The sequence below is a fragment of the Aulonocara sp. 'chitande type north' Nkhata Bay genome, linkage group LG14 (genome assembly GCF_057382095.1).
Source record: "Aulonocara sp. 'chitande type north' Nkhata Bay isolate Kocher_YH1m ecotype deep benthic linkage group LG14, A_spYH_male_GT1.1, whole genome shotgun sequence".
Classification (NCBI taxonomy): domain Eukaryota; kingdom Metazoa; phylum Chordata; class Actinopteri; order Cichliformes; family Cichlidae; genus Aulonocara; species Aulonocara sp. 'chitande type north' Nkhata Bay.
The window spans coordinates 36,106,832-36,132,257 of record NC_141357.1 but is presented as its reverse complement, the minus strand read 5'-3'; the positions used below and the strand labels follow the sequence as shown (position 1 = coordinate 36,132,257).

General features: G+C 41.6%; 3 protein-coding genes across 6 annotated transcripts in view; 2 read left to right on the top strand and 1 right to left on the bottom strand.

Annotated features, from left to right (window-relative positions):
• The window catches only part of aqp11 (aquaporin 11), a 63,318-nt gene extending 45,938 nt beyond the window's left edge, over positions 1-17,380 (top strand). Inside the window, exons 2-4 of one of the 3 annotated variants that reach the window (XR_015124757.1) lie at positions 11,565-13,859; positions 13,957-14,047; positions 14,863-14,979. Coding sequence is in view for 1 of the 3 variants with exons in the window: in XM_086262395.1 (XP_086118521.1) it covers positions 12,462-13,227; positions 14,863-14,979; positions 16,619-16,719 (984 nt within the window). In the remaining 2 variants the exon portion in view is untranslated. Of the gene's footprint in view, positions 1-11,564; positions 14,048-14,862; positions 14,980-16,618 lie in introns of those variants that run through there. The other 2 variants (XM_086262395.1, XR_015124756.1) reach the window with 2 other exon arrangements.
• On the top strand, positions 9,036-11,101 carry LOC147315137 (uncharacterized). Its single transcript, XM_086262394.1, has one exon. The coding sequence runs from the start codon at positions 9,114-9,116 to the stop codon at positions 10,326-10,328; it is 1,215 nt and encodes a 404-aa protein (XP_086118520.1). The 5' UTR covers positions 9,036-9,113; the 3' UTR covers positions 10,329-11,101.
• A 1,801-nt stretch (positions 17,381-19,181) lies between the features above and the next one.
• On the bottom strand, positions 19,182-24,240 carry clns1a (chloride channel, nucleotide-sensitive, 1A). Of its 2 annotated transcripts, XM_086262393.1 has the most exons (7): positions 23,839-24,239; positions 22,756-22,892; positions 22,426-22,557; positions 22,210-22,320; positions 20,989-21,162; positions 20,228-20,294; positions 19,182-19,551 (listed from the first exon to the last, which is right to left on the bottom strand). In XM_086262393.1, coding segments are annotated over exons 1-7 (741 nt in total). In that variant the 5' UTR covers positions 23,958-24,239; the 3' UTR covers positions 19,182-19,550. The 2 variants fall into 2 exon arrangements, with proteins under 2 accessions (XP_086118519.1, XP_086118518.1); XM_086262392.1 differs by lacking the exon at positions 19,182-19,551 and having other exon boundaries at positions 20,224-20,294; positions 23,839-24,240.
• Positions 24,241-25,426: the final 1,186 nt, after the last annotated feature.

The following is a 25,426-nucleotide window of genomic DNA, read 5'->3' as shown; positions in this document are numbered from 1 at the left end:
CTTTTCACATGTAATGTACAGCTGGCCACTACACTCTTTGTAAAAGCCTCTGATTTTAATAAAACAAGATACAGTTCTGGGGTACACCTTGGCTCGTCTAAAAGTAATGGTGCATGTACTTTTAACCTCTTTCCAGATTCCCTGGTTTACAACATGAGTCCATGTACCTGGCTTCAAAATTGTGTATTCCCTTTTATTGAAAGTATTCTTTTTGTATGTGACTTTATGTGGAATCATATGTATCCACTGTTCAAATGGGAGCTCCACATTGAAAGTCTTGTAGTCTTTGTTTTGAAAAGGAGAGCTGCTTTGTTCAAAATCATTATCATTGTCACTGCTGTCTGTGTCAGTCAGTCTCTCTTCGTCACTGTAATCCAGAGCAGCCCATACATTGTGTCTGTTTAATTTAACAAAAGTGTAAAGAGCTTTTGGTGTCATCTTTTCACCAAGTTGTTTGCATAGATTTTGCCATATGTCATCACTTGGAGTTGAAACTTTTCCATTTTTTTATGACTGCTTCTTTAGAAGCATGAAGGACTTCAAATACTGCAATTTTGTCCACCACTGATTTCTTTTGCATCTGTCAAGCAAAAATTAAAAATGTGATATATTACTGCTATAATTTGATTATAACTTTAATTCTACATCTTTAAGTGGACATTAAATTACTTACTTTGATACACTGTTTTGACGTAGTAAATTGAAGTGTTGATGATTGCTGTTGCTCATGGGATCTAGCTTAAAAATGCAAATAAGATAGCTAGCACATGTTTTCTTCAACTCTTGTTTTTTTCTCTCAGAAGAAGAATGTGTATGATAGCACCCCCTGGTGATCACAAACCAAACACAGGTCGCTATGTTTGTTTTTTTTGGCAGAGTTTATCAGTTTATCCTTAACACGATCTAGTTCAAAATTCATTTGATTGGTATAAAAATGAATTTAGTCAATGTTCAAAGCTCATCATTAAAATACTTGTAGATAAATCCAGACTCTGTTGAGATAAATCTGTGTCTGTGTCAATCCCACACGTGTTTAATAGCCCACTCATTTAATAGCCCTTTGTGACCATGGCTACAGAAGTTTGACTCTTGCAAAAAATATAGGTCGGCCCTTTCAGGTAACATTGACAGTTATCTGAGATTCACAGTTCTGCAGGCTGTTTGGAGCCTTTGAGTTCAGATTTGCTGAATCACTGAAGTGCACTCCTGTGTATGTTAATTTTATACAACTTGCTCATGACAGCCTACATACAAATGACAGCACTTTTGTTAATATTAGCATTTGACTTAAAAGCTACAGTTCACATATTAATTAGGTTAATGTTTTAACAACCATTAGCATTTTAGCATATACCCTGCTGGTAGCACACTAGATGGAGTAAGGTAATGTTAAGAAACATGGTAGTCAGTGATCCACAACCAGCTTATCGGCTCAAAACACCTTATCTAATTATAAACTGATACGCACCTACTGGCATGCCCCTTTAAATTTCTTCATAAATGTTATTTAATGTTGTTATTATTACGGCAGCACGGTGGTTAGCACTGTTGCCGCACAGCAAGAAGGTCCTGAGTTCAATTCCACCATCACGCCAGGGTCTTTCTGTGTGGAGTTTGCAGGTTCTCTCCCCGTGTTTGCGTGGGCTCTCTCCAAAGACATGCAGCTTGTGGTGATAGGTTAATTGGTTAATCCTAATTGCCCATTGGTGTGAATGTGAGTGTGAATGGTTGTCTGTCCCTGTGTGTTGGCCCTGTGACAGACTGGCAACCTGTCCAGGATGTACCCTGCCTCTTGCCCTATGACAGCTGGGAGAGATTCCAGCACCCCCTGCAACCCTGAAAAGGATAAGCAAATGGATGGAATTTCATTAATATCTTTAAAATAATAGCACCACAAACAAAATTTTTTGCAGCACAAACCTGTGACATCAACTTTTGTTTGATTTGGGTGATGTGGGGGACTGGTTGACCTTTTGTCGTTTGCATTTTCATTAATATCTTTAAAACAGAGGCAGCACAAACAACAATTTTAGCAGCACAAACCAGCACAAACGTAACACAGTTGATTGACACCAGTTTTGTTTGATTCCATTAATGTGGGGGGGCTGGTTGACCTCTGATGACCTCTAGAAATTTTCTTGAATATCTTTAAAATGATAGCAGCACAAACGACAATTTTTGCAGCACAAACGTAGCACAAATGTTTGATACCACTTTTGTTGGATTTGAAGAAGGTGGGGGGGGGCCAACTTCACTCACATTCAAACTCAGGGGCGGGGTTAATGCTGTTTGAGTCAAAACCATTGCTTCAGGCTGGTGGCCATTCCTTCAGCGGGCGTGATAGGTTTGTAGCATAAACCCATTCGCTGGAACGTTAAGGACAATTCAACTACACAGCAAAAAGCATTAAACACCAAGTAGGCAAAGTTCTTCATGTTACTCATGCATGAGGGAGAGAACCACGACAAGCGCCGTTCCTTCGCTTGACCCCAGTCGCTCTCGTCCACTCCCCCGTAACACTGCTCTTTTATTGAGGTTACATGAATATACATAGGTTCATTAACATATGACGTCTACATACACACAGAATACCGTGTGTGTGTGTGTGTGTGTGTGTGTGTGTGTGTGTGTGTGTGTGTGTGTGTGTGTGTGTGTGTGTGTGTGTGATTCTGAAGGACGCGGCCCCTCTTCTTGTGAGGGAGCGCTGATAAAAGTGTCCAGCTCTCCTCTTCCTGGTAGGAGATAAACTGCTTGTTCAGCTATTATCGCTGTGGGAAAGAATTTATAAAACAGAAACAAATCTTATAGTGGACAACAGTCTAAGTCATACAAAGGTCATCAGTGTTCTATCACATGTAAACTTATATCATTAAAAGCTTATACTGACTACTAAGTACAATTTTCCATTGACATCCTCGTATAAAAAAGATTTTTAATGTTAGTTTTAATTCAAAATTCACGATTAAAAAGAAAAAAACGTAACACATACGAACACCAGATAAAAAAAACCGAATGTTTCAGTCTAACATGTGTGCCAGTGAGACAATAAACTTCAGTAAAACTACGCAGTCATGAAACTTAACTTTAATCTGTGCCAAACCGATTTGCTCAGCTGTAAATAAAACAGCGAAGTAAGCACAACCTGACAGACAGAACCTGAGTGAATTGAGTCCAATGTTTAACCACTGAGAGCTAAAACTCAGTGGAGGTTTTAAAGCTGTGTGCCAGTGATTGGATAATCAGCCACTGATAAAGTGGGTTCGCCTATAAAGTGCTCTGTAGTTTTCTAACTGTCTTTTAAATCCTGTTTGTCATCTTTAACCCAGGTCAGTCACTTTATGTTAATCTTCCCAGTTATTGTCAAAATCAGCTACGCTGGAACACCGGGGCTGTGAGCTCAGTACACTCTGTCAGCTGACTGTTAGCAGAGCTAGCGACATCACCGAAAACATCGCCTGTGCTGACTTTTCACAACCTGACCAAACGTGAAGATTACATTACTACATTTGTGGCTAAAAAATTATTAAAAATGTAGTTGGTGACAGAAAAACGCGGTATTTTAAAACTTTACTTACATTTTAAAAATTGAAATAAATAATTTATTAAATGTTGTAAATGAAACAAATGGGCATTTAATTATTTAATGGTGTATTTAATTAATTCATTTTGTCACTCCTCACCCTCCACAGCAGAGAGGCCTGCTGCTGCATTTTGTCTTTTAGGTACGTGTAAATGTTAGAGATTTTGTGTTATGTTTATAATGAGTTCGTCACCTAAGGCGGCACGTTAAATAGTGTTTTCAGCTATCCTGGGAAAAGTTACTTTTTTATGAATATGTGTTTTGTAATTGACCCATCTTAGTGAAGATTTAAATATTTTGAGTAATTATCAGTAGTTTACTTTGCTTCATACTTTCAGTTTTACCCCACTATTACGTATGATTTTGAAGTGGCTGTTGAGGGAAACTGTCATTTTTATGTTTTTCATTTATTGTGGGCCAGAGTTGCATGGACTCCACACTGGGATGAACAGAGTCTCTGATGAACCTTCACAGACTTTAACTTTCTAAGGCAGATTCAGGAATGCATTCAGCTGCTTTGTGCTGTATAGCAGATTTAAATGATGAACAAATGTGAGTTCACTAATAAAACTGCGCATGTGTGTCCAGGTGGCAGCGTGACCGGAGCTGTCTTTAACCCAGCGCTGGCCTTCTCCACACAGTTCCCCTGCAGTGGACACTCCTTCCTCGAGTACTTCGTGGTCTACTGGCTGGGCCCGCTGCTCGGTGAGACTAACACACCTGACAGAGATGTTAGGAAAATCTCAACTTAAAGAGATCACAAGTATTTTTCCTGCTGCCGACTGAAGCCAGTAACATCAGTTTGAAAATACAGTGGAACCCCGACTTATGAATACCCCGTTTCACGAAAAATTAAAGTTACGAAGGCACTGAACGGCAATATCTTTGCCCGTGTTACGGCAAAATGCCCAAGTAATGAAACCCGCTGGCTCTGATTGGCTGAGCCTACAATGCCCACAATGACTTCCGAATCATTTGACAACCCCTTGGCTTCCGTACTTGCGCTTCATTGTTCCACTTGAACGACGTATTGTTGTTCTAGTTAGCCTATAGTCTATCGTTCAGCATCGCCTCAGTCAAAACGCGCGATGGGTGCTTCGACTTACGAAAATTTTCGACTTACGAAAGACCCTCGGGAATGAATTAATTTCCTAAGTCGGGGGTTCCACTATAGTTTTTAATGTTATTTTTGCACAAACTGGCTGGAAAATCCTCAGTACTATAAATTTAGGTCTTTGACATTTAATGAGAAAAGGGATTTCACTCAAATACTTGATTGTTTTTAGGAAACAGCAACTAATACACAAAGCCTGTGAGTGCTCCGCCAGGGCTGGGTATCGTCACTGATTTCTAGAATCGATTCGATTCTAATTCACAAGGTCCTGATTCGATTCGATCCACGATTTGATTTGGATTGGGGAAATTTTGCCTCAGACAGTCAGAAATTATTATAATTCTGATCATTTATCAGTACATATCCATATTTTTACATCTATAAAAAGAAAGCTGACACTTGTGACACTTCATCAGAGGTGTAAGCATCACAGCAGATGCCTTTGCGTCAAAGTAACTGAACATAAAACACAGACAAAGATGAAGGAGATTTTCCTGGCCTGGCTTTTTAAAGCAGATAACCTAAAAACTATTCTGCAGTAGAAGAAGACGGTTAAATAAAAATTAAAAAAACAGCGGCCAACAGTGCTGTACACAAAGGTAGACTGGTGTGGAATAAGCAAGCGAATAATGCAGAAAAGAGAGATGTTTAGATGGGAAACTGTTCTTGAAGTACACTGAGAGAGAGAGAGAGCTCAGCAGGAAGTGGGATTTTATTGTGGTGGTTCAGTAAAAGGACTAGATGTTACAATCCCTGATAATGCACTGCTTCGAATAGAGAAAGTCTTGAGGGATGGCTGTTATGAGGAAAGGCAGCCCATAAACTTTACCAGCAGGACACATCGTTGTATGCCTGAACTTAACAGGGTGTTTTGGTCTTTTACCCAGGCTAATCTGCCATTTTTTAACCTTCCTTGGTTATGTGTAGGGATTAGAGATCTGATCTAGATTATCATATTCAATTTTGGGACACATCGTCAGTAGTGGACCTTGGAATCATCAGGTGTTTCGGCCTTTATCACTAGACACCCTCATCCAAGGAGGCTCTGCCAGGGTTGATCAGGCCCTGGAGTGTGTCACTGGTTTATGTTAAATTGTTTTTTCTCTTCTTTCTTCTGTTTAGTTTTCTACAATTTATTTTCTTCTATCAATTCCCTGCTACTGACAAGTAATACTTACCTCTTTAACATTTATGGAGCCTCACTTCTTTAAAGGGATAGAAAAGGTGATGGAGAGAAGTAAAACAAAAGAGACAAGATAGGAGAGAGCAGAGAGGAGAGCCGGAAGGGGGGCGCCCAATCTGGCTTCCCATACCTCTCCGCCAGATCAGGCTGTACGCTCTACCTCCCCACTGCCTCCCAGGAAAGAGAAGAAGAGCCCTCTACTTAGGCATGCCCTCCACGGGATGATCCATCCTGGGCATGTGTGTCACGGTTAGCTGACTGCCTTAGCTGCCAAAGTGATGTCAGCCCTTTTTAACCATAGCCAGTGACTGGTCCTTTCAGCAGTGTTAGCTAATTCTCTTATAGCCTGCCATTGCGCTGTCCTCTGATCCCAATCTCTCTAAGCAGTTTTGCTGTTGTACTGGCAACAAAGCCCCTGCACCCCACTTCCACTTGGCGCACCTTGATCTTCCAGCCTCTGTCCTCTGCCTCAGCTGCCAAGTTGGCATACCGCAGCTTCTTACGCTCAATTGCTTCCTCCCATGGTACCGTCAGCTCAATGACGTACGCAAGTTTTCGGGAGTTGGACCAAAGGATGAGGTCTGGTCTCTGAGTAGTTGTTACGATGTCTGAGGGAAACATTAGCCTCTGATCCAAGTCCACTTGCATCTACCAATCCCTGGCAACCTTCAGCGGGCCCAGGTCCGGGGTTGAGGGGCTATTCCTCGGCTTGTCTCCCTCCCGGACAAATGTTGATGAAGGCCGACGATCCTCTTGGTTTGTGAAAGGTTGAGTGTTGATGGATTTTCTCTTGCACTCAACTTTCTTGGCTAGACACCTGAGGACCTGGTTGTGTCTCCATGTGTCTCTGCCCTGAGTAAGGCTAGTCCTACAACCAACCAAGATGTGCTTGAGTATTGCTGGGACTGTACACAGGGGGCAGGATGGGTCCTTTCCAAACCACAGCTGCAGATTTATTGGGGAAGGTAGCACATCGTATGTCGCTCAGATGATGAAACTTAGTCTATTAGACTCCATTCCTCAGATTTCACTCCATGAGAGTTCCTCTTTTCAACACTCTCCCAATTCATCCAGTGACCCTGCTTGGCCAGCGCTACGGCTCTGGCATGTCTGGCTGTTTCCTCCTGTTGACGCACCTCCACCATCACCATTTTCCGACGTTTGGTTACGGATGCCTGTTGCCACAGAGGTGTTACTGTTCCAAGACCAAATCCTCCTCTGCCCTGTTGGATGTGACCCACCACGTCACGATGGCGAAGAGCAGATTTGGCCTGTAGCACAGATGTGGCTGGAGTCCACTTCCTCCCCTTTCCAAGGTGGGAGCAGTGCCTCTCACTATGGGGTCCCGGGAGTCCATGAGTGACATCTCAAGCCTCACTTTTGCACATTTAAACTCCTCTACCAGACTAGCAATAGGCAATGACAGTATCCCGTCGCTGTAGAGTCTAGCGCTGCGGAGGCATTTTGGAAGGCCGAGCCACTTCTTAACGTAGGGAATTCATGACGGTGTTTATGTGACGCGAATTGTGAAATGTAGTTGGGATCTTCTTTTGCTGCTGGTTCAGTTAATTTTGGTTGGAGAGTGATAAGACCTGCAGCTTCAGAATCTAGCGCAAAAAAAGACGTAAACACAAAGTGTAGACCCGTCATCAGAATCTGTGAGCTGTCAGCTTTCCAACGGCATGTCCATGGTTGGGTGAGAAAGCCGACATCTGTTTCATCACTTCTTTCTCCCAACAGTTGCCATAAGAAGTCTGTGTTAGCTGCTTGTGTTTTGTCCTGTGTTTTAAGAATTTCTGCAGGTTGTTCCTCTACTGAAGTGCAGTGGGCTGCTGATTGGACCATGGATCACGTACCTGGGTTGAAAAAGCCCCTCCGACAGCTGCCGAGAAAGAGAGAGAAGCGAGTGCTTCTATAACATCGTCTATGACATTAATATCATATCTATAAAATGCAAACAAGATACTTACTCAAGGGTATAAACTACACCTTGGACATGCATTCAAAAACACAATCACGACTGTTATAACTGCTGCTGTTACACATTTACATGTGACAGTTATATACTACTGATTTAAGAAGTGTGGATGCTCCGCAGCCTGTTTTTTATGGTAAAGTTGTTTTCTCTTTGACTTTATAATCTGATACTTTAGAAAATGACCCTCTCACACACACACATCCGTGGCTTTTATCTGTTTCGTACACTTTCCCACATGCAGTTCTTCATTATCTCTGAAAACATGTTTACTTCAGTGGTTTGACGTCCGTTTCCTCCCACATATCCTCCACATTGTCCATCAATCCTTTCTCTGCAACAAATGACCTTAATTTTTTCCACTTGTGTAGATTTGGTATAAATCCCTACAGATACAGGAACAGGATGTATTCAGTATGTGCCACATCTGATCCTGGGCCTCATAGTGAGAACAACAGGAAACACCTGGAGTGAAAGGCAGTTGAGATCCTAAGTGTTATAGAAGAGTGCCAAAAAAGGAATTCTATCTAGCCGCCACGAACTGTAACTGACGCATGTTATGTTATCTGCTTACTCATGAAGGGGCGTGCACCCCGAAAAATAAAACAGTAGATTTCATGTGTTTTTCTTTGAGAGCGACACAGAGACTGGTATTTTGTACTTCTCCCATACATGTATGATAATAAATAATTGTTGATTGACTGGACCTGCTCTGAGTATTGGTTGTTTGTTCTCAGCCCAACATCAAAGAATTCGGGACAGCCTAAAACATATTAACTATGTATTTCTTCTAAATGCTGCCAAGATAATATAATTGTCACATGTGTAATGCCATAGTTCCGCAGCGACCTAGCGCCCCGCCATCTTTCTGTCTTTTTTGTGAAAAAAAACGATTCAAAAAGTTTTAAATAGTTTAGAAAGGACTTTTACATTTTCATAAATATTCATGGCTGTGTGGTAAAGCTGACATTATCTCACTTGTAATGGTTCAGATTGGACACTGTGACTGGCCGGTTCTGTGCTCCAGACCACATGTTTGATACCCCTGGACCCATGCAACGAAGTATAAAAAAACGTGTCCACACTTTGGCCTGTGAAGAGTGAAAGCAGATATACGGCGTGATATCGAGCCAAATGCTTCAAAGTGTTCCTTGATGATGTGATAAAGAAGTGACGTTCCTCCTCCAACCACAAACAGGAAGCTCATGAAGCGAGCAGTGTCAGTGCTTGTACGACACTCACCAGGAGACCTCTGAGCAGGATGGCTGCAGTCGCACAGCTCTGCTTCTCCCTGCTGTTCACTCTCATCAGCAACATTCATGCAGAAGAATTTATCGCCATAAGAAAAGAAGGAGACTCTTTACAGTTCAAGCTCCCAGATCAAAACAGCTTCTGCATCACCTCCAGACGTGTTGGTGAAGATACTCTGGTCCTGTGGAACATCTCTGACCCCTGGAACAGAAACTTCACAGTACATGAAGACCTGACAGGACGACTCTCATTTCCTGAGACATTTCATGGTTCTCCTTCATTTACTCTCAACAACCTGACCCACTCAGACTCTGGACTGTACCGAGATGTGTGCTGGACTCAGGGCAGCGTGACATATGAGAGAAACATCAGCCTGACTGTGTGCAAGACAGTAAGGGGGGAAGAACCTATCTTAGCTTCTGATTCTACTGTAGACGTACAATGTAAAGGAACAGGTGAGAATCTGACGGTGCGTTGGATCAGACATTACGGGGAGTGGCAACAAGCCGGGCTGAGTAGATTCGAAGACAGAATTTTGAAGGTGAATAAAGTCCAAGAAAGTTTCCTGCAGGTGACAAACGCATCACTTCTTCATGTCAACACACGACCAACGTCTTACATCTGCCTGGTGATGAACCAACAGCAGTGTGTGAGCACTTACTCTGTACGTTTGACCAAACAAACAAAGCTACGTTATGCTTCAGAGGGAGACACAGCTGTGCTGGAGTGTCCCTTCATGGACCCCATTCATGACCAGCCCCCAGTTTGGATGAAGGTAGCAATTTCCTACGATGCTGATCAAGAAATTGGTCGAAACTTCTCGCTGGTATTTCCATCATTAACGTTAAATGATTCAGGTATCTACTACTGTGAAGGTGAAAAAGTAATACATTCGTACTGGCTTTTGGTGTGCCCTAAATTTGGTCCACCTGCAGTAAAGGTTTTCTCAGAGGGAGATGAAGTCACTATGAGATGCTCTGATGATTGGAAAACTAGTACTTCGGGCTTTATGTTCATGAAGTCGATCCAAACAGAAGGCAAAATTGTGTACGATGATAAGTTCTGCAGTGACAAAAGAATCACTTGTTCCCGTGACAGCCTGATAATCTCTAATGTCGCACTGGAAGATGCAGGAGAGTATGTGTGTACAGGTTTTAAGTCAGAGGATGAGTGTGTGTCAGCAGAAGCATTTGTTCTGATCCACAGAGAGCCCTTTGGGGTTTAATCGACCTTCTACAGAGTCAGGTGGATACTGCTCAGCGGTCTGCAGGTGATGCTTTGTGTTGTTGTGGTCTGTGTGATACAGAAAACCAGGAGAGGAGAGCAGCTTTCAGCTCAGACACACACTTAATTCTTCTATATTTCTGCTCATATTTTATTTCATAATGGATTGGATTTATATAGCGCTTTACAATGCCACAATTCATTCACTCTCGCATTCACACACTGGTGGAATGCGCCATCGGCCCCCTCTGGCTAACAGCAGTAGGCGGTAGGGTAAAGTGTCTTGCCCAGACAAGATACGCTTCCCAACCCCCTGAGCCACGGTGGCCCCAGTTATAATGATTATGTGCTTTTTTGTTTTATGTGATTTGATGTTTATCCACATCTCATTCATGTATCTCTCAGAGTATCATTTTGAATATTCTTCTGTTTCTATCAGTGATCAGTTCGATCTATAAGAAATGTTAGAAACCAGTTGTAAATGTATTCGTTCTTCACGCTGATGTGAATCATTATCATCTCTCTTGGAAAATGTATTTTGTTATTGTGTTTAAGAGCAGATTCATTACAGCACTATGTTTATCTGCACTATATTGTTTTCATTGTTGTGAATCATTTATATTTGCATTTCAATTGTTGTGATGCAGCAGACTGGAAACATGATTGTCTGATACAGCAAACACTTCATAATATGGACTTGACTGCTTTGATTGTGTTTTTATATTCTCCATTTTTGTTAGGAATCATTTCTGAAATAAAAATATCTAAACAACAGGCTGAATGTTGATGTTCTTTTGTCAATGACTCCATGATGATTTTTAATTTTAATAAACACACAATCCTCATATTACAGTGCAGGATGTAGAACAGAGTATATCAGTAAACTGGATCAGACCTCATCAGCATTTTGACCTTAACATGCAGCCAAAAACAGAATGCCGGCCAACACCTTATTGAGTTAAATAATTTAAGGGATGGTTTATGGTGTCTGCTTTATTTCTTCACTAATTTAGATTTCACTGCAGAATATGAAGTAGGTTAATTGAAATAATCTACTGCAACAAAATAGTGAAGAATACTTTAATGAACCAGTACTCATGATCATACTTCATGATTCTGCACAATATAAAAGTATTATTGACATTAAATATAATTTGATAGTAACTCTTTTGTACTGTAAATATGATTATTGCTTCTGTTTGAGTAAATTTTAAAATGTTTGTGTGTGATGTCACAGGGCCGCGAGTGGGAGAAAAAACATGGAAGAAAACGGAAGAAGGAGAAGAAACGCAGTGAATCAGCCCTCCTTTCCCTACATCGTTATACTGATCTGAGTCCGTACTAGTGATGGGATTCCCGGCTCTTTTTAGAGAACCGGGTCTTTCGGCTCAGCTCACTAAAAAGAGCCGGCTCTTCAGGTTGTTTTGTTGCTTTAATTTATTGTTAACAATAATATAACATTATGCACAAAAGGAATTACTAATGTAAAAAAAATGGTTTTATTTATATATGTTTATATATAAATATGCGGTGGCCCCTAGAGACAAAGCACATTTCTAGCATTAACTGAACTTCCAAAACAGAGCTACTAGATCACTTAAATTACACAATTGAAAGCATTTGTGTATTTTCTGTGTATTTATACACAGGCACTCATATATATTCAAATAATTTAAAAAAAAAAAGTTCATTTACCTGTTATTACCACACACCAAATCCGGTCGTTGGTACTTGCTGGCTTGTGTAGCCACAAGATAACAAAAGCTCAACACTGCGCCCAGCATCCTGGAGCACTTCTGTTGTCTTTTGTATGTGTTTTGAGTTTTTGTGTGTTTCTGAGTTTTTATGTGTTTTGGAGTTTGCACATGCTTTGTCTGTAGGGGCCACCGTAAATATACTTTTATTTATTCACTCCACATAAAATGTAAGAAATAACTCATATAATACAAAAACCAACTATTCACATTTCAACTCTTAACTATTTAAATTTTCAGCCTTTTCCTTTTACATTTCGTTCGCGACCGACACATCACTAGTCCGTACTGTGAGCAGACAACCAGCAGGAGGAGGACTGCGGAGCTCAGTCACTTCCGCACCATGTGAGCCACCGGGACTGGAGCTCATTTGCTCCCGCATGAACTCCACATCCTCCGGTATAGAGAAACAGCACCCCGGCACAGCAAAGACTTCCGCACCCCATCATCAGGGCGCTCTAGTGGGAGAAAGGAGGCCCGCAGCTCAGTGCACGCAGCGGCCACGCACAGGGATTGTCCCCGGCTGGGAGCACGGACCGGCCGGCAGCATGTCTGCGGACGTGGCGGTGTCTTTGGCGGTGCTCGCGGGGATCGTCGTGCTGAGCGACGTGACCCGCAGGTTGCTGGCTCGGGCCCTAGCAGACACCGGGCTCTCCGAGTACGTGGTGGAGCTCGTGTCCACCTTCCAGCTGTGCTGCTGCACCCACGAGCTCAAGCTGCTGTCCGAGGTGGGCGGCATCGAGCCTGGTCTCGCGCTCACCTTCACGTATTTGGCGTCGGTGGTCCACGGGCTCACCTTCAGCGGGGCGATCGGGAACCCCTCCGGTGCGCTCGAGCGCGCCTACCACGCCAAGTTGTCGGGCTCCCGCGCCCTGCGGAGGATCGCGTGCCAGTTCGCGGCGGCCGCCGCTGCACGCGCTGCGGTGCCGAGGCTGTGGGGGGTCGGGCTGTCGAGACTGCACGCGCGACACAAGCTGTTCGGGTTCCGATGCACCAGCCCCATCCACGCGCCCCTGCACGAGGCCGCTGCGGTTGAGCTCGCGTGCGCCTTTGCGGTTCAGACTGTTATCACGCACACGCAATCGGTGCAGGAGAAATTCCGCGTGCACGCCGTGGCTGCGGTCATCACCACAGCGGTTTATGCAGGTATGATAACTCTATATGACTGCTGCAGGGAATCAAATCCGGCTCCACCGCTAATTAATCACGTGATCGGAAATCACGAGCACATCAGAGTATTTACATGGTGCCGGGGTCTGTTGGGGGAGACACGAACCGGGCACTAATCATACACTTCAGCCACGAATACATAAAAATCACCTAAATGTGGCTGAACAGTGGCTCAGACCTCCTGCTCTCATAAACACGCATTAGCGGTGTGAGGGTCGGAGCCGCATTGGTTGTGTAGTTTTCATCATATTACACACAAAAGTGTGCAGCTTATAGTTATGTGGCAACGTGTCCCACCTCAGGGTAGTGCAGGCATCAAAAGGCAGTGACACGTTACCCTGCGGGAGAGCCATCATAACGGTCTCTCATCACAAACACTGGGGCTTGGAAAAGCCTCAGTCCTAAAGTGTTAAGAATGGGAGCCAATCAGGTGGCAGCGTGACCGTAGAACCTTTACTCTGAGTGTGTGTAGAGGAACACATGTTCACTGTGTGTTTATATAGAACAAGCAGACTGGAACAATTATGATCAAGCCAAACTCAACGCTTAAAATCGACTCCTGATCTTTGATCCGTCCTCACCTGGTCGTGAACGTGATGGTCAGCCAGGTATCCAGTTTACCTTTGAGTGTCAGATTTAGGCAGATTTGATTGCTTCCGTTTCATAATGACAGATTTAAGTGAACTCCTCTGTCTCCATTCCCAGACATCTACTTTTTAATAAACTTTCCTTTAACTTGCTCCGAGTGCTCCTTTGTCTGCATGGTGTAACTGCAGCCTGGCACACTGAATAACCAGTGAGTGGACCTTCCAGAAATATGTGATTTTAGGATTTTATAAGTCATTTGGCTGTTGAATGAGGTTAGTCATCTTTAAAGAGGTGAATAATTATGGAGTCATCAGTTGACGTTCGTTTGTGGAAGTCTGTTTTCACTCTGATAATAAAGAGGATTTATTTATTTCATTGACCAATAATAAAAAGACTGTTATTATATTTTTAACATTATATGATTATATTCACAGTGATGCTTTGAGGAAGACTGCACTGTTTGTCCCAGAATAATCAAACTGCCATGAAATACATTCACTAATTTATTATTTGGAACTAACACACTATTAGTACATCTCAGAGACACCTTCTTTCTCACATGAAGAGTAACAGATTACATCTCTCACTGTGTCCGACCAACCAACTCCCGTGTAAAGTCAGTTATTAGCAGTTTTTTAACTACACCCGTAAATGAACGTTTGACTGAATGCTGATGAGTGAATACTGAGAATTTAGGAGGAAATATTTTCAAATTTTCCTGCAGAGAATCTGATTAAAATCTAAGCAAGAATCTGTTTGATCAATGACCTTTTTTCAGCCAGTAACCTTTAAAGTCACACATCCGCTGGAATATTATCATTTTCTGCTCTCTTTTTATACCTTTATGGAGAAGAAAAGCGTCTGGAGTCCAGATGCAAATATGACCTGGATGACTGAGAACCTTCACAGACTTTAACTTTCTAAGGCAGATTCAGGAATGCATTCAGCTGCTTTGTGCTGTATAGCAGATTTAAATGATGAACAAATGTGAGTTCACTAATAAAACTGTGCATGTGTGTCCAGGTGGCAGCGTGACCGGAGCTGTCTTTAACCCAGCGCTGGCCTTCTCCACACAGTTCCCCTGTGGTGGACACTCTTTCCTCGAGTACTGCGTGGTCTACTGGCTGGGCCCGCTGCTCGGTGAGACTAACACACCTGACAGAGACGCTAGAAAAATCTCAACTTAAAGAGATCACAAGTATTTTTCCTGCTGCCGACTGAAGCCAGTAACATCAGTTTGAAAATAGTTTTTAATGGGATTTTTGCACAAACTGGCTGGAAAATCCTCAGTGCTATAAATTCAGGTCTTTGACTTTTAATAAGGATAAGTGAAATTTCTTCTGGCTTTTCATTTTGTTTATAAACACGACAGCTCAAAAAGTCCTGAATGAATTCTGATAAAACTTTGAGGGGGTGTAGCGTGGAGTCATGTTAACAGTCCAGTAACATTTGCCTTACATGCTATTTGAAAACAGACAAAAAGCCTTTTAACTAAGAAACTATGATTCTTACAAGTGTGGTGTATATTGTCAACATATAGAAAATACCATATAAAGGTTTAAAATATCATATCACATTTGACCTCCGACCTTTCCTTCAAGGTCAGTTGATTGCTCTGAATGTCAAAGGGATAATAATAGAGCTATTTAAAACTATGTTTCTTACTGTCATTGTATTTTCATCGTGTCGGCGTATAGGGAATGATAAATGGGGTTCCTGAATATCACTTTATTTTGGACCTTCTTTCTGACCTTCTCAGTCTTTCCATGTTCTGTGCAATATTTTGGTCTCAGTGAAATTACCATCCCCACCCTAAATGACCATAGCCCCTCCCTTATTCATTTATTTATTTATTTATTTATTATATTGTATAACTGTCCTTGTATACTGCCCCACAATGTTTCTGTTTCAATTTTTGTATGCACACACCGTGGAGTTTACATATATATTTACATATACATATATACATACATATACATTTGACCTCTGACCTCACTTTTACCCTTCACATCTGCCTTTCTTTCAAGTTGAGTCCAAAACGTGGTGCAGCCTTAAAGACAGTTTCGTCTTTATATTTCCAGGACAGATTCAAGATAGAAAATATTTTTACACGACGGTACACAGAAATAAAGAGCTGTGGTCATAAATGACCCCTCTTTGCCACGTGGATCACCAGTAAAGGTTTTAGTTGAACTGTTAGACAGAAGAAACCACATTAGCGATGAGCACTGCTACGTTTTAGTGCCTGTGTCTCTGGCAGCCAGCGAGCCAGTTGTGTTCAAAGTGTTGACACAAATCTGATAAGCTGCTTAAATATTAAAATCTCATGACTCATTTGTTTGAAGCAAAGATGTGTGTAATTTACCTTCACTGGCAGAGCGACGAGCGTCTAAAAATATCTCTCGGTGCTTCAGGAATGACATCGTTTGTTTAATGGAATAAATCCCATGATTGCCGTTTCAGGATTCAGGCACATTTAATTTGATGCAACAGCAAAACTCAAAAACGTGAGAGAGCACACATCAGATTTTGGTCGATGAAATATTCCAGTTTTTGACTGACATTTGTTGTGTAGTTAAAAAATAAGACAGCTTTGGGTACAAAGCACCTCGAGGTGACTGTTGTTTGGGAGTTGTTTCATTTATCTGAGCGGTGTGCATCGCTTCACAGTAACACCTTAAATGTTTTATTCAGAAGTTTCATGGTTGACATACAGAAAACAACTTTTGTCCTAAAAGTTTAATTTTTTTCCTCTTCTTCTGCATCGTGGTTCTTTCAGGGATGATGAGCTCGGTGCTGCTGTTTGACAAACTCGTCCCTGCGCTCTCAACAAAACCGTCACCTCGCCATCTTCCCACGGAGAGCAAGAAGAAGGCGTGAGCGTTGCTGGACGGCGATTTTCAGGTGAAGCTGTTTGTGACGGACTGTCAACCTGCTGCTGAGAAAGAAGGAAGAAGAAGAACCGCACGAATGCACTTCTTTTTAAGGGATACCAGAAGCACATCTGAGAAGTTCAACACAAAATTAGCTTTTAAATTTGTGAACAGGGCAACGCCAACATTTTACTTTCAATCAAACCTGTAGAACTTTTTGTATTTAATCCTGAGTCAACACACTGACCTTTTTTAGGGTTACTAAAATAATGTTTGCATGAGTTTTTTTTTTTTTTTTAAAAGACTGGAACCACAGAGCTGATATAAAGGACACAGATGTGTTGTAACCCTGCAAACAAATGTTATACAGTAACATACACTTAGCCCCTATTTTATGTTTCAATCACTTTTTAAGCTACTAAACTAATCTGACAACTGCAAACTGAAAATGTGATGTAGCATAATATTGCAACAACCTCATTAGTCTGTCTTTGAGTAAATGATCTGTGTATTTTAGTCATATTTTTACCTAATACAACATTCCTGAGCCATGCACAGTGTAGGAGTGTACATGCACATGTCTGTTAGTTTTTGCACAAATGCAATTAGTGCCTTTGAGCTCTTTGTAAATACTGTACATGCAAACATAAATAAACAGTGTAATCAGTGCTGATTGGTTGTTTCTTTGATCCTGGGAAGGGTTCAGCAAAAACATTAATGTTTCCAAAGAAGCCACGAAAAGTTATTAGCTTCATACTTCATATTAGCTTCATGAAATTTTGCACATTTCAGGGCTGAAAAACACATTTCAGCCAAATCCAAGTGTCAGTCTGAACACATCTGTTGCTGTTAAATATGCATCAGTTTTATGTTGATACCATAAAGCAGGGGTCTCAAACTTAAATGAGCTGTGGGCCACTGCTGCGCTGCCATCTTGTTGGAGGGCCACTTTAGTGTTCAAGTAGTACCAGAAAAACAAGAAACATCGCATAATTGTGTTTGTATTTAACAAAATAAAAACGCAGACATAAGTGTGCATATCAGTTTTTGACTCTCTCACTGGACTAACAGCCAATCCCTCAGCATGTTTGTGCTCTCCGCTCTTGTTGCCTTCATATTAAAAAACTTTTTGCTTTTTAAAGAACTCACTTTAACATCCTCCCTAACAAAAAAAAGTAACTTCAAGGACCAAATTCCATTGTATTTCTTCACGTCAATATATGGGCCGCAAATAGGTGTGACGTGGGCCGCGAGTTTGAGACGCCTGCAGTAAAGTTTGATCCGTTTTCTGAAGATTAACTGAAGGAAACTTCGAAAAGGGCGTTTTCATTTCACCGTGTGGGATACATGGCTGCTCAAATAAGTTAAATAAAGATATTTTTGATTTCTTCTGTGCAGATAATCTGCAAGATGGAAAACTTTTACAAGCTGATGCAATAATTGGCTCATTTACTATTTTATGATTACCGTTTTTTGATAAAGTCCATTAAACATTTGCAAAATTCAAGACTCAATCCAGTGTCAAGATGCCCATCAAGAAAATATAATTTTGTGAGATTACACTTCCTCTTTTGACTGACCTTAGTGAGACCATGCAAAGCTGAAAATTACTCAGAAGCTTCTATCATATATAAAATCCTTAAAAAATTGCCACCAGAGGCTCCTGGCGCTGCTCCTCGCATATCCAAATGAGCAGGCATTCACTGCCTGTTCAATGATGGCTGAGGAGGAAGTGCAGGCTGTTTACCATTATTGGAAGGCTGGTGGTTTAATGGTCAGCTTCTCCAGATCCACCAGTATGGTCTATAGAATATAATGCTATGGAACTGTTCCATTTACAAACCATGTAAAAAATGATGCAATCCAGCGGTCCCCAACCTTTTTTGCGCCACGGACCGGTTTATGCCCGACAATATTTTCACGGACCGGCCTTTAAGGTGTCGCGGATAAATACAACAAAATGAAACTAGTACCGGTACCAAAACAAAGAAGATTTATTCATAACACACGTGAAAAGACCCAGGAAAACCGAGTAAACGATAAAACCGATAAAAACCCTGAAAACTATACATTTCACACCTGAGCCTCAACTCTCGCAGCCCGGTACCAAACGACTCACGGACCGGTACCGGTCCGAGGCCCGGGGGTTGGGGACCGCTGATGTAATCAACACTTGGAGGACGATGGTTCAGCTTTTTTAGTTTGTAGGAAATAAATCACATCTATAACTCACACAGCTGACACCGACTTTAACCAGGACCGCTAGAGCTGCTGGCCTGAGAACAGCGCCTTACAAATGAACTGTTGATGCTCAAAAACAGGACTGAAGACAAACACCTCAAACTGTTGTGGTGTTTGAAATTCCGTGATATACGAATTAATGAGCAGCTCCAGACGGACAAACTTTGGTGCTCCCATCCACATTGAGTTTCACTGTTATCTGCACTAACACTGAAATAAACAAGCTGATACAAAAACTACTTGTTTATTGACAATCACATACAAAGATCCACTGTCCTCAGCAAAAACATCAAATATTCAATTGGTCATTAGGTACAAAACAAACAAAAACTCAGCGTTAGTTGGTTTTACAAACACGTTCAGGACTGCATCTCAAAAGTCCAGAGTAGCTTTGTTACAGAAGTGCCTGACAGTATGTCGATGTGACCGTTATCGAATTAACAGAAACCACACGATGCAGCAGAGCAGATGTCGGAAGCTCAGCGGTAAAAGGTTTCACAGAAAAGAGAGTAAGAGCTTTAAAGAAGTGCTGTTGTCCTTGTCTTCAATCCCACGATGCAACACTGATGCTTTGACCGGCTGCAGACACGATTTCCATCTACAGAAAGAGTCAGAACGCACACGAATGAACCAAACTGCAAACGGGCAACTTTTCTGTGGTCGCAAGTTCACGACACGGTTAATCAATGCAAACACTGATTGATGGGCCGTGTGCAGTATGTTTCTCATCTCAGCACACATTTTACATTTTATTCTGCATATGATATTCTGTATATATTATCACTGCCTTTTTTAAATGGTAAATGGCCCCTAAGGACCCCAAAGCGCTTTACACATCCAGTCATCCACCCATTCACACATTTTTAGTTAAACAAGTGGTAGTGTAGTGTGAGTGTAGTTACATTTCACCGGCATGGTGAGATTCAGACGGTGGATCTGGACCCAAAAGATCATCACATGATCTTTTGCAGCCATTATAAATGTAATTGTACTTATTTTTGAAGCATGACGTAAATGAATTCTTATTTCAGTGCTAATTAAAATCAGCACTTATAGCATCACCTGTTAAATCAGATTAAAATGCTTAAAAGTGTGCCGCCTTTGCCCCAAAATGAAGTTTTAAAAAGATTTCCACCCTCAAGCTACTGTTTTACCACCACATTTTTCACAGAGCTTTCTCTTTCTCTTCATAACATCTGCTCTTTGGCCAGACTGCCTGTTCCTGCTACTAAAGGCCAATTCCTGCAAATGCTGACCGACACACTGAGACCTACCAGTGCTCTACGTCAGCATCCTCGAACTGACCCGCCTCCATCGCTGCTGTGTCCACCTCCATCCCATCTGTCAACATAAATGTACACACCAGAAATAAATCTTAAAATAATTGATCCTCATCTTGCAAATCATCCAGAAATACTTTAATTTTCACTGCACAGAAAAGATTTTTGAGGAAATGCAAGTAATTTATATTTGCTCTACATTATAAACTGAACAGTATATTTATTAGTCTCTCATTGACTGGTTAAAGCAAGAAAAACATAGGATAGTTTCATTTTTAGTAACAACTGTACAGGTGATGATAACTCATACCAGAGCTTAAAGTTAGGGACTGGCTGCTTTGATTCACAGGTGTGTCACCACAGGTGTAGCTGCTAGCTGCCTGCTAAGCTTCACCTCCACTCTGTCCATGCTGCTGGTGCCTCCTGAAGCATTTTAATGAACTTATCTGACAAATACAGTTCGTTGAATAAACCAACATGGTGGCAACCAAAACACTAATGCTGCAAAGTTCAGATAGCAATGGATGACAGCCAGGCTGCATGCTGATCAACCATCCGCCTTCCCGATACGCATCAGAGCAACGTCGAACATGAGTTGACCTTTTTTGTATCTACGGTGCCATTTTGTTTAGTTTTAGTCTAACTTTGTGTTATTGTGTCCCTCACATCGGTCTCATCGTGCTCCGTGTGTCATGCCATTACTTATTAAGACTAAAACACAAAGAGCGACAGGTCGAGGTTTGTGCGACTCTGACCTTCAAACTCTGCTTTTGTTTCTTCCGTCCGGACTCCAGCCATGTGGTACTGCTGAGCGACTGACTCAGCCAGCATCCCCTCTAGCCTCTCCAGCGTGGCCTGACCCTCCTGCGTTAGCGCCGACAGGCCCTCGTCGCAGGTGTAGAAGGTTGGGATGTCAGCGTGACCGTGCTCTAAGCAGGTGGAGGAGAGAGATGGTGATTCAGCAGCAACAATTTAAAGACAAATTGGACCTGGATGCAGGGTTCACACATCATCACTTAACAACAGGATAGCACAATCCCCTCACTCTTATTTTGAAAGTTCAGCTGCTGATAACCATCTATTCTCAGTCCTGCTGCTTCTTCAGTGATTTAAAGACAGATTTACAAAGAGTACTGTTTAATCCACCTGTCCACACTGCACTGCCATAAACATCAGTTACTCTGTGCTCATCTCATTTAAACTTACCAGCCTCTGCAAGCAAGCAGTCCGAGTCACCAGTCCGTGAAGTGGAAAGAGAAAAGACAGAAGGAGAAAAATGAAAAGACTTTTACATTCAGACAAAAGAACTATTTTATCAAATGTTCTTTACAGTAAACTATTTAAACTGGAGCTATTTGGTAATCCTTATTTTCTGTCATATATGCAGCTACAATGGTGCGTGCTCAGAGTAAAACAGCCACCATAACAAATCATGAGATCACCATACTAACAAGTAATCATTATGAGCTTTTAAGCGCTTATTAATGAGGATTAGTTTATAACCTGGATCTGTCTAATCTCAAACACGGGGACATCCATAATGTGGCTAATCAGACCTTCTCTTTGCTAGACAAAGCTAATCAGCAACAATTTCCCTTGTGGGATTAATAAAGTATCCATCCATCCATCCATCCATCAGAAGGAAGCTTACTTAAATGGGAGGAGCTAAAGGAGATAAATGGGAGGGGTTTGTGTCAGACAAAGGAGGATCGAGGATGAACTGTGGTGCTGTCGGAAGGAGGAATAAAGTAAATATGAAATGTGTTTAAAGATAATTTAGTGTCCAAGAATAAAACTTTAGGTTGGAAATGAGCAGAACAGATCAACTTTACAAGAACAGCCATTGGTGATGTAAGAAATTCACTTCAATAGAAATACAATTAGGCACAAAGCCATTTCTACTCTGTATTCTCAAATACAATAAAATGCTTAAAAAGAAAACTTTTTTGCATCTATGCGTTTGAGTTCTGCCTCACCGGCTTCCTCCACGTCGTACTCCTCTCCTTCAAAGTCGTTGTCCGAGTCGTCATCCTCGGGATCGGGGTGGAGCGCCTGGCACTCGCACATGGCTGAGAACATGGACTCCACTGCAAGTAAGGCACACAAAGGTATAAGTGTGATGCTGCGCCATCTCCAACTGTCGTTTATACAGGATGTGCAGCCTGCTGCTCATCCTCAGCGAGGTCACTCACATGCCGCTTTGTCGCTGGGAACAAATCGAATCTCTGTGATCGCCCCTTCGTCTTCATCATCGTCACCACCATCACTGCTGCCGTCATCATCATCATCAGCTGCTTTCTCTGCCATTTCTGCCTCGTTCTCTTCTGTAAGGAAACAGGAGAAGTCAGCAGTGACCCAAAAACTCCTTCAGAAACTGTAAAGAAACTATTTGTACACAACAGGTCAAACACGCTTTAACAACCCTGAAGACTGGACTCCCCTCACCCCCCAAAAACTACATATTTTTGGGGGCCTAAACAAGTAAAAAGAGATATAAAGTTCAGATGTAAACTTCGCCTCACTGTTGAGTTTGCCGTTGACCATGACGTAGAGGTGTTCCTGTGGGTAAGCGCTGACGTCTCTGGAGATGGCGTGCAGACCGATGGAGGGATACTCCAGAGAGAAACCCAGGCCTGAGCTGTCAAACCACGACAGGCGCCTGATAAAAAGAAAACAAACTGCTTTAAACAACAGCACTAAACAACTTTTAGATGCTTTTAAATGTCTGCCAAGCTTATTATCTGACTTTTCTGGCAACGACTAATTACGGTCTCAACTGACTATTAATTTATCATATGATATTTTAAAAAAATGTTACAAAATGCCAACTAAATTACTTTAACATTGTTTGCTTCTACTTCCTAAAAGTAAAAAAGTGCTTTGTAAAAAAATATGTAATAAGAAAATATGTAATTGTAATGCAACAGCGAGGGTCTGTGAGAAACATAACACAGCTGTAAAATCTGAATTTACACACACACACACACACACACACAATGTTTCCTTCCCAGTTTATTGCTGTTTTGTGCTTTTCCAAAATTTTTTACTAGCTTAAGAAAAATAAATATGAAATTAAATTAAGAATTGAATAACTGAAATAATATAACAACACGAAGACAACAAGAAGAAAAAGAACGCAAAGACAATGTAAAAAAGGAAAGAAATACAATGATAGCACAGAAACAAATTCCAAAAAAATTAAAATAAAAAATACATAAAAAAAAAAACATGAAAAAAAGGAAAAAGAAACCCGCCTTTTAACATTACCGAGAGTCCAAGTAATACCAAAACACACACAAAATATATCATGTTTACGGAGAGGTACCAGAAAAAAAATGTAATATAAATAATAAGTAGACATATTTCTAATACTGGATTTAAAAGAAGACATCCACATTTTGTTCTGCAATGTATTATTTTGAAAGAGTGCGCTCCGGAAGTGATTTCAGCGCGCGGAGCAGACCTTTATTTTATGTCTATAATGTAAACTGGTGTGATTTCCAATGAAGTGCGCGTGAAATCCCGATAAGAACCTCAATAAACACGAGCCTGAACCCCAGACCCACGAGCCAAAGAGGAAAACACGCGCCACGTGCACCACTTACGTTTCTGCGACGTAGAGGGTGCCGCAGCCGAGCCGCTGGCCGTCCAGAACCGCCGTGGTCTCGGCTTGTTCGTGTCTCACTCCCTCGGTGGGAGGGTGGAGGTTTTTCAGTAATACCATAGTCCTCGGTCCGCTCGGACGGAAAAGAACAGAAACCGGTGAAAACGCGCAGCTGCGTGACAAATTTTGTGCTGGCTAAAGCTGGCTAATTTTACCCGGGGTAACTTCTCAGTGCTAAATCAAAGTCCGACAGCTGGAGGCGAGTAAACGTCAGCCGTGCTATAACGCCTCTTCCCTTGGATTAGCAGATCCGGGACAGAAAGCTTTGAGTGCGAGAACAGGCGTGACAAAAACTGAAAACACAGGTTACAAAGTGCTTGTTCAGGGTGACGTCACGCTAAAGTATCGCGACAACGCAGAACTCCCAACGAGAATTCACATACTCCAGATTGGCAGTTTAAAAAGCTGTCGCGAGATGGAGCTGTTTCGTAATCTTTTATTCCTAAAGATGTAGAAACATAAATTCTTACATTATTTACCCCCCCCCCCCCCCAAAAAAGTAAAAAAAATAACATTCTAACAAAGACTGAGCATATAGACAAAACAAACACGATTTTTTAAATAAACAAGCACAAATCAACAAGGTAAAAAAGGGAAAGGACACACTGAGTAAACACCACTGATTTTATAAGATTTTTTTTCTTTCTTTTTTTCACTTGTTGGTAAAGACATTAACTTAAGGGCTTTATAAACTGATTTAAACACTGACTTAATAAAAAAGAATCATTAATATTCAAAATAGTAACTCATTACGTTTGGATAATTGATCCTCGTTATATCAGTTTCTTGAAAAATAGTTTGGAAACAGAATAAAGACAGAGTTTGTTTGTTTTTGTTGTTTTTTTTGTTTGTTTGTTTTTTTGCCTGTCCCATTTGGTTCTTTAGCCGTCAGAATTGTTGTCTGAAGACCAACAAGGATACCCAATGGATTTACTTTGCCAAATGGATCATCGTGGCATTGCCGTATTGGTCCATTTGATCGACCTTTGTTTTTATTGTTTATTATATTTTATTTTCAGATGTTACAGACGGGACAGACATGAGTGAGGGATAGGAAAGGGAGAAAGAAAGAGGAAGGAAAAGAAAAACAGAAGGGGAGAGGGACAGTGAGAAAGGGGGGGGAGAAAAAAATCTCCTGGGTCACCTGTTGAGAGAAGAAGAATAGAAAACAAGCAAAAAAAAAAAAAAACCAAAGCAACATACTAAACACAACACCATTGCATTAATCTAGCTAAGTGTAAACAGCAGTAAATACTGAATATTCAATGTTGTTGTGCAGCACGCAGGACAGACAGCGCACAATGTGCTTTGAAGTAGCAGCCAAGAAAGGTGTAATTTAAGTCTACGAGCAGTGAACACCCGTGTGCATACCTGTGTGGATCAGCGCGCTTGTATTCAAATGGTTTCCACATGTAATGGTCTGCAAGAGGATGTAGCAAGCCATAGCCCCGTCCCCCAGGGCATGAAGTAGGCATGGAGGAGATCCAGGCCCCAGACATCCAGAGGCTCCCAAAGCACGAGAGCCCAAA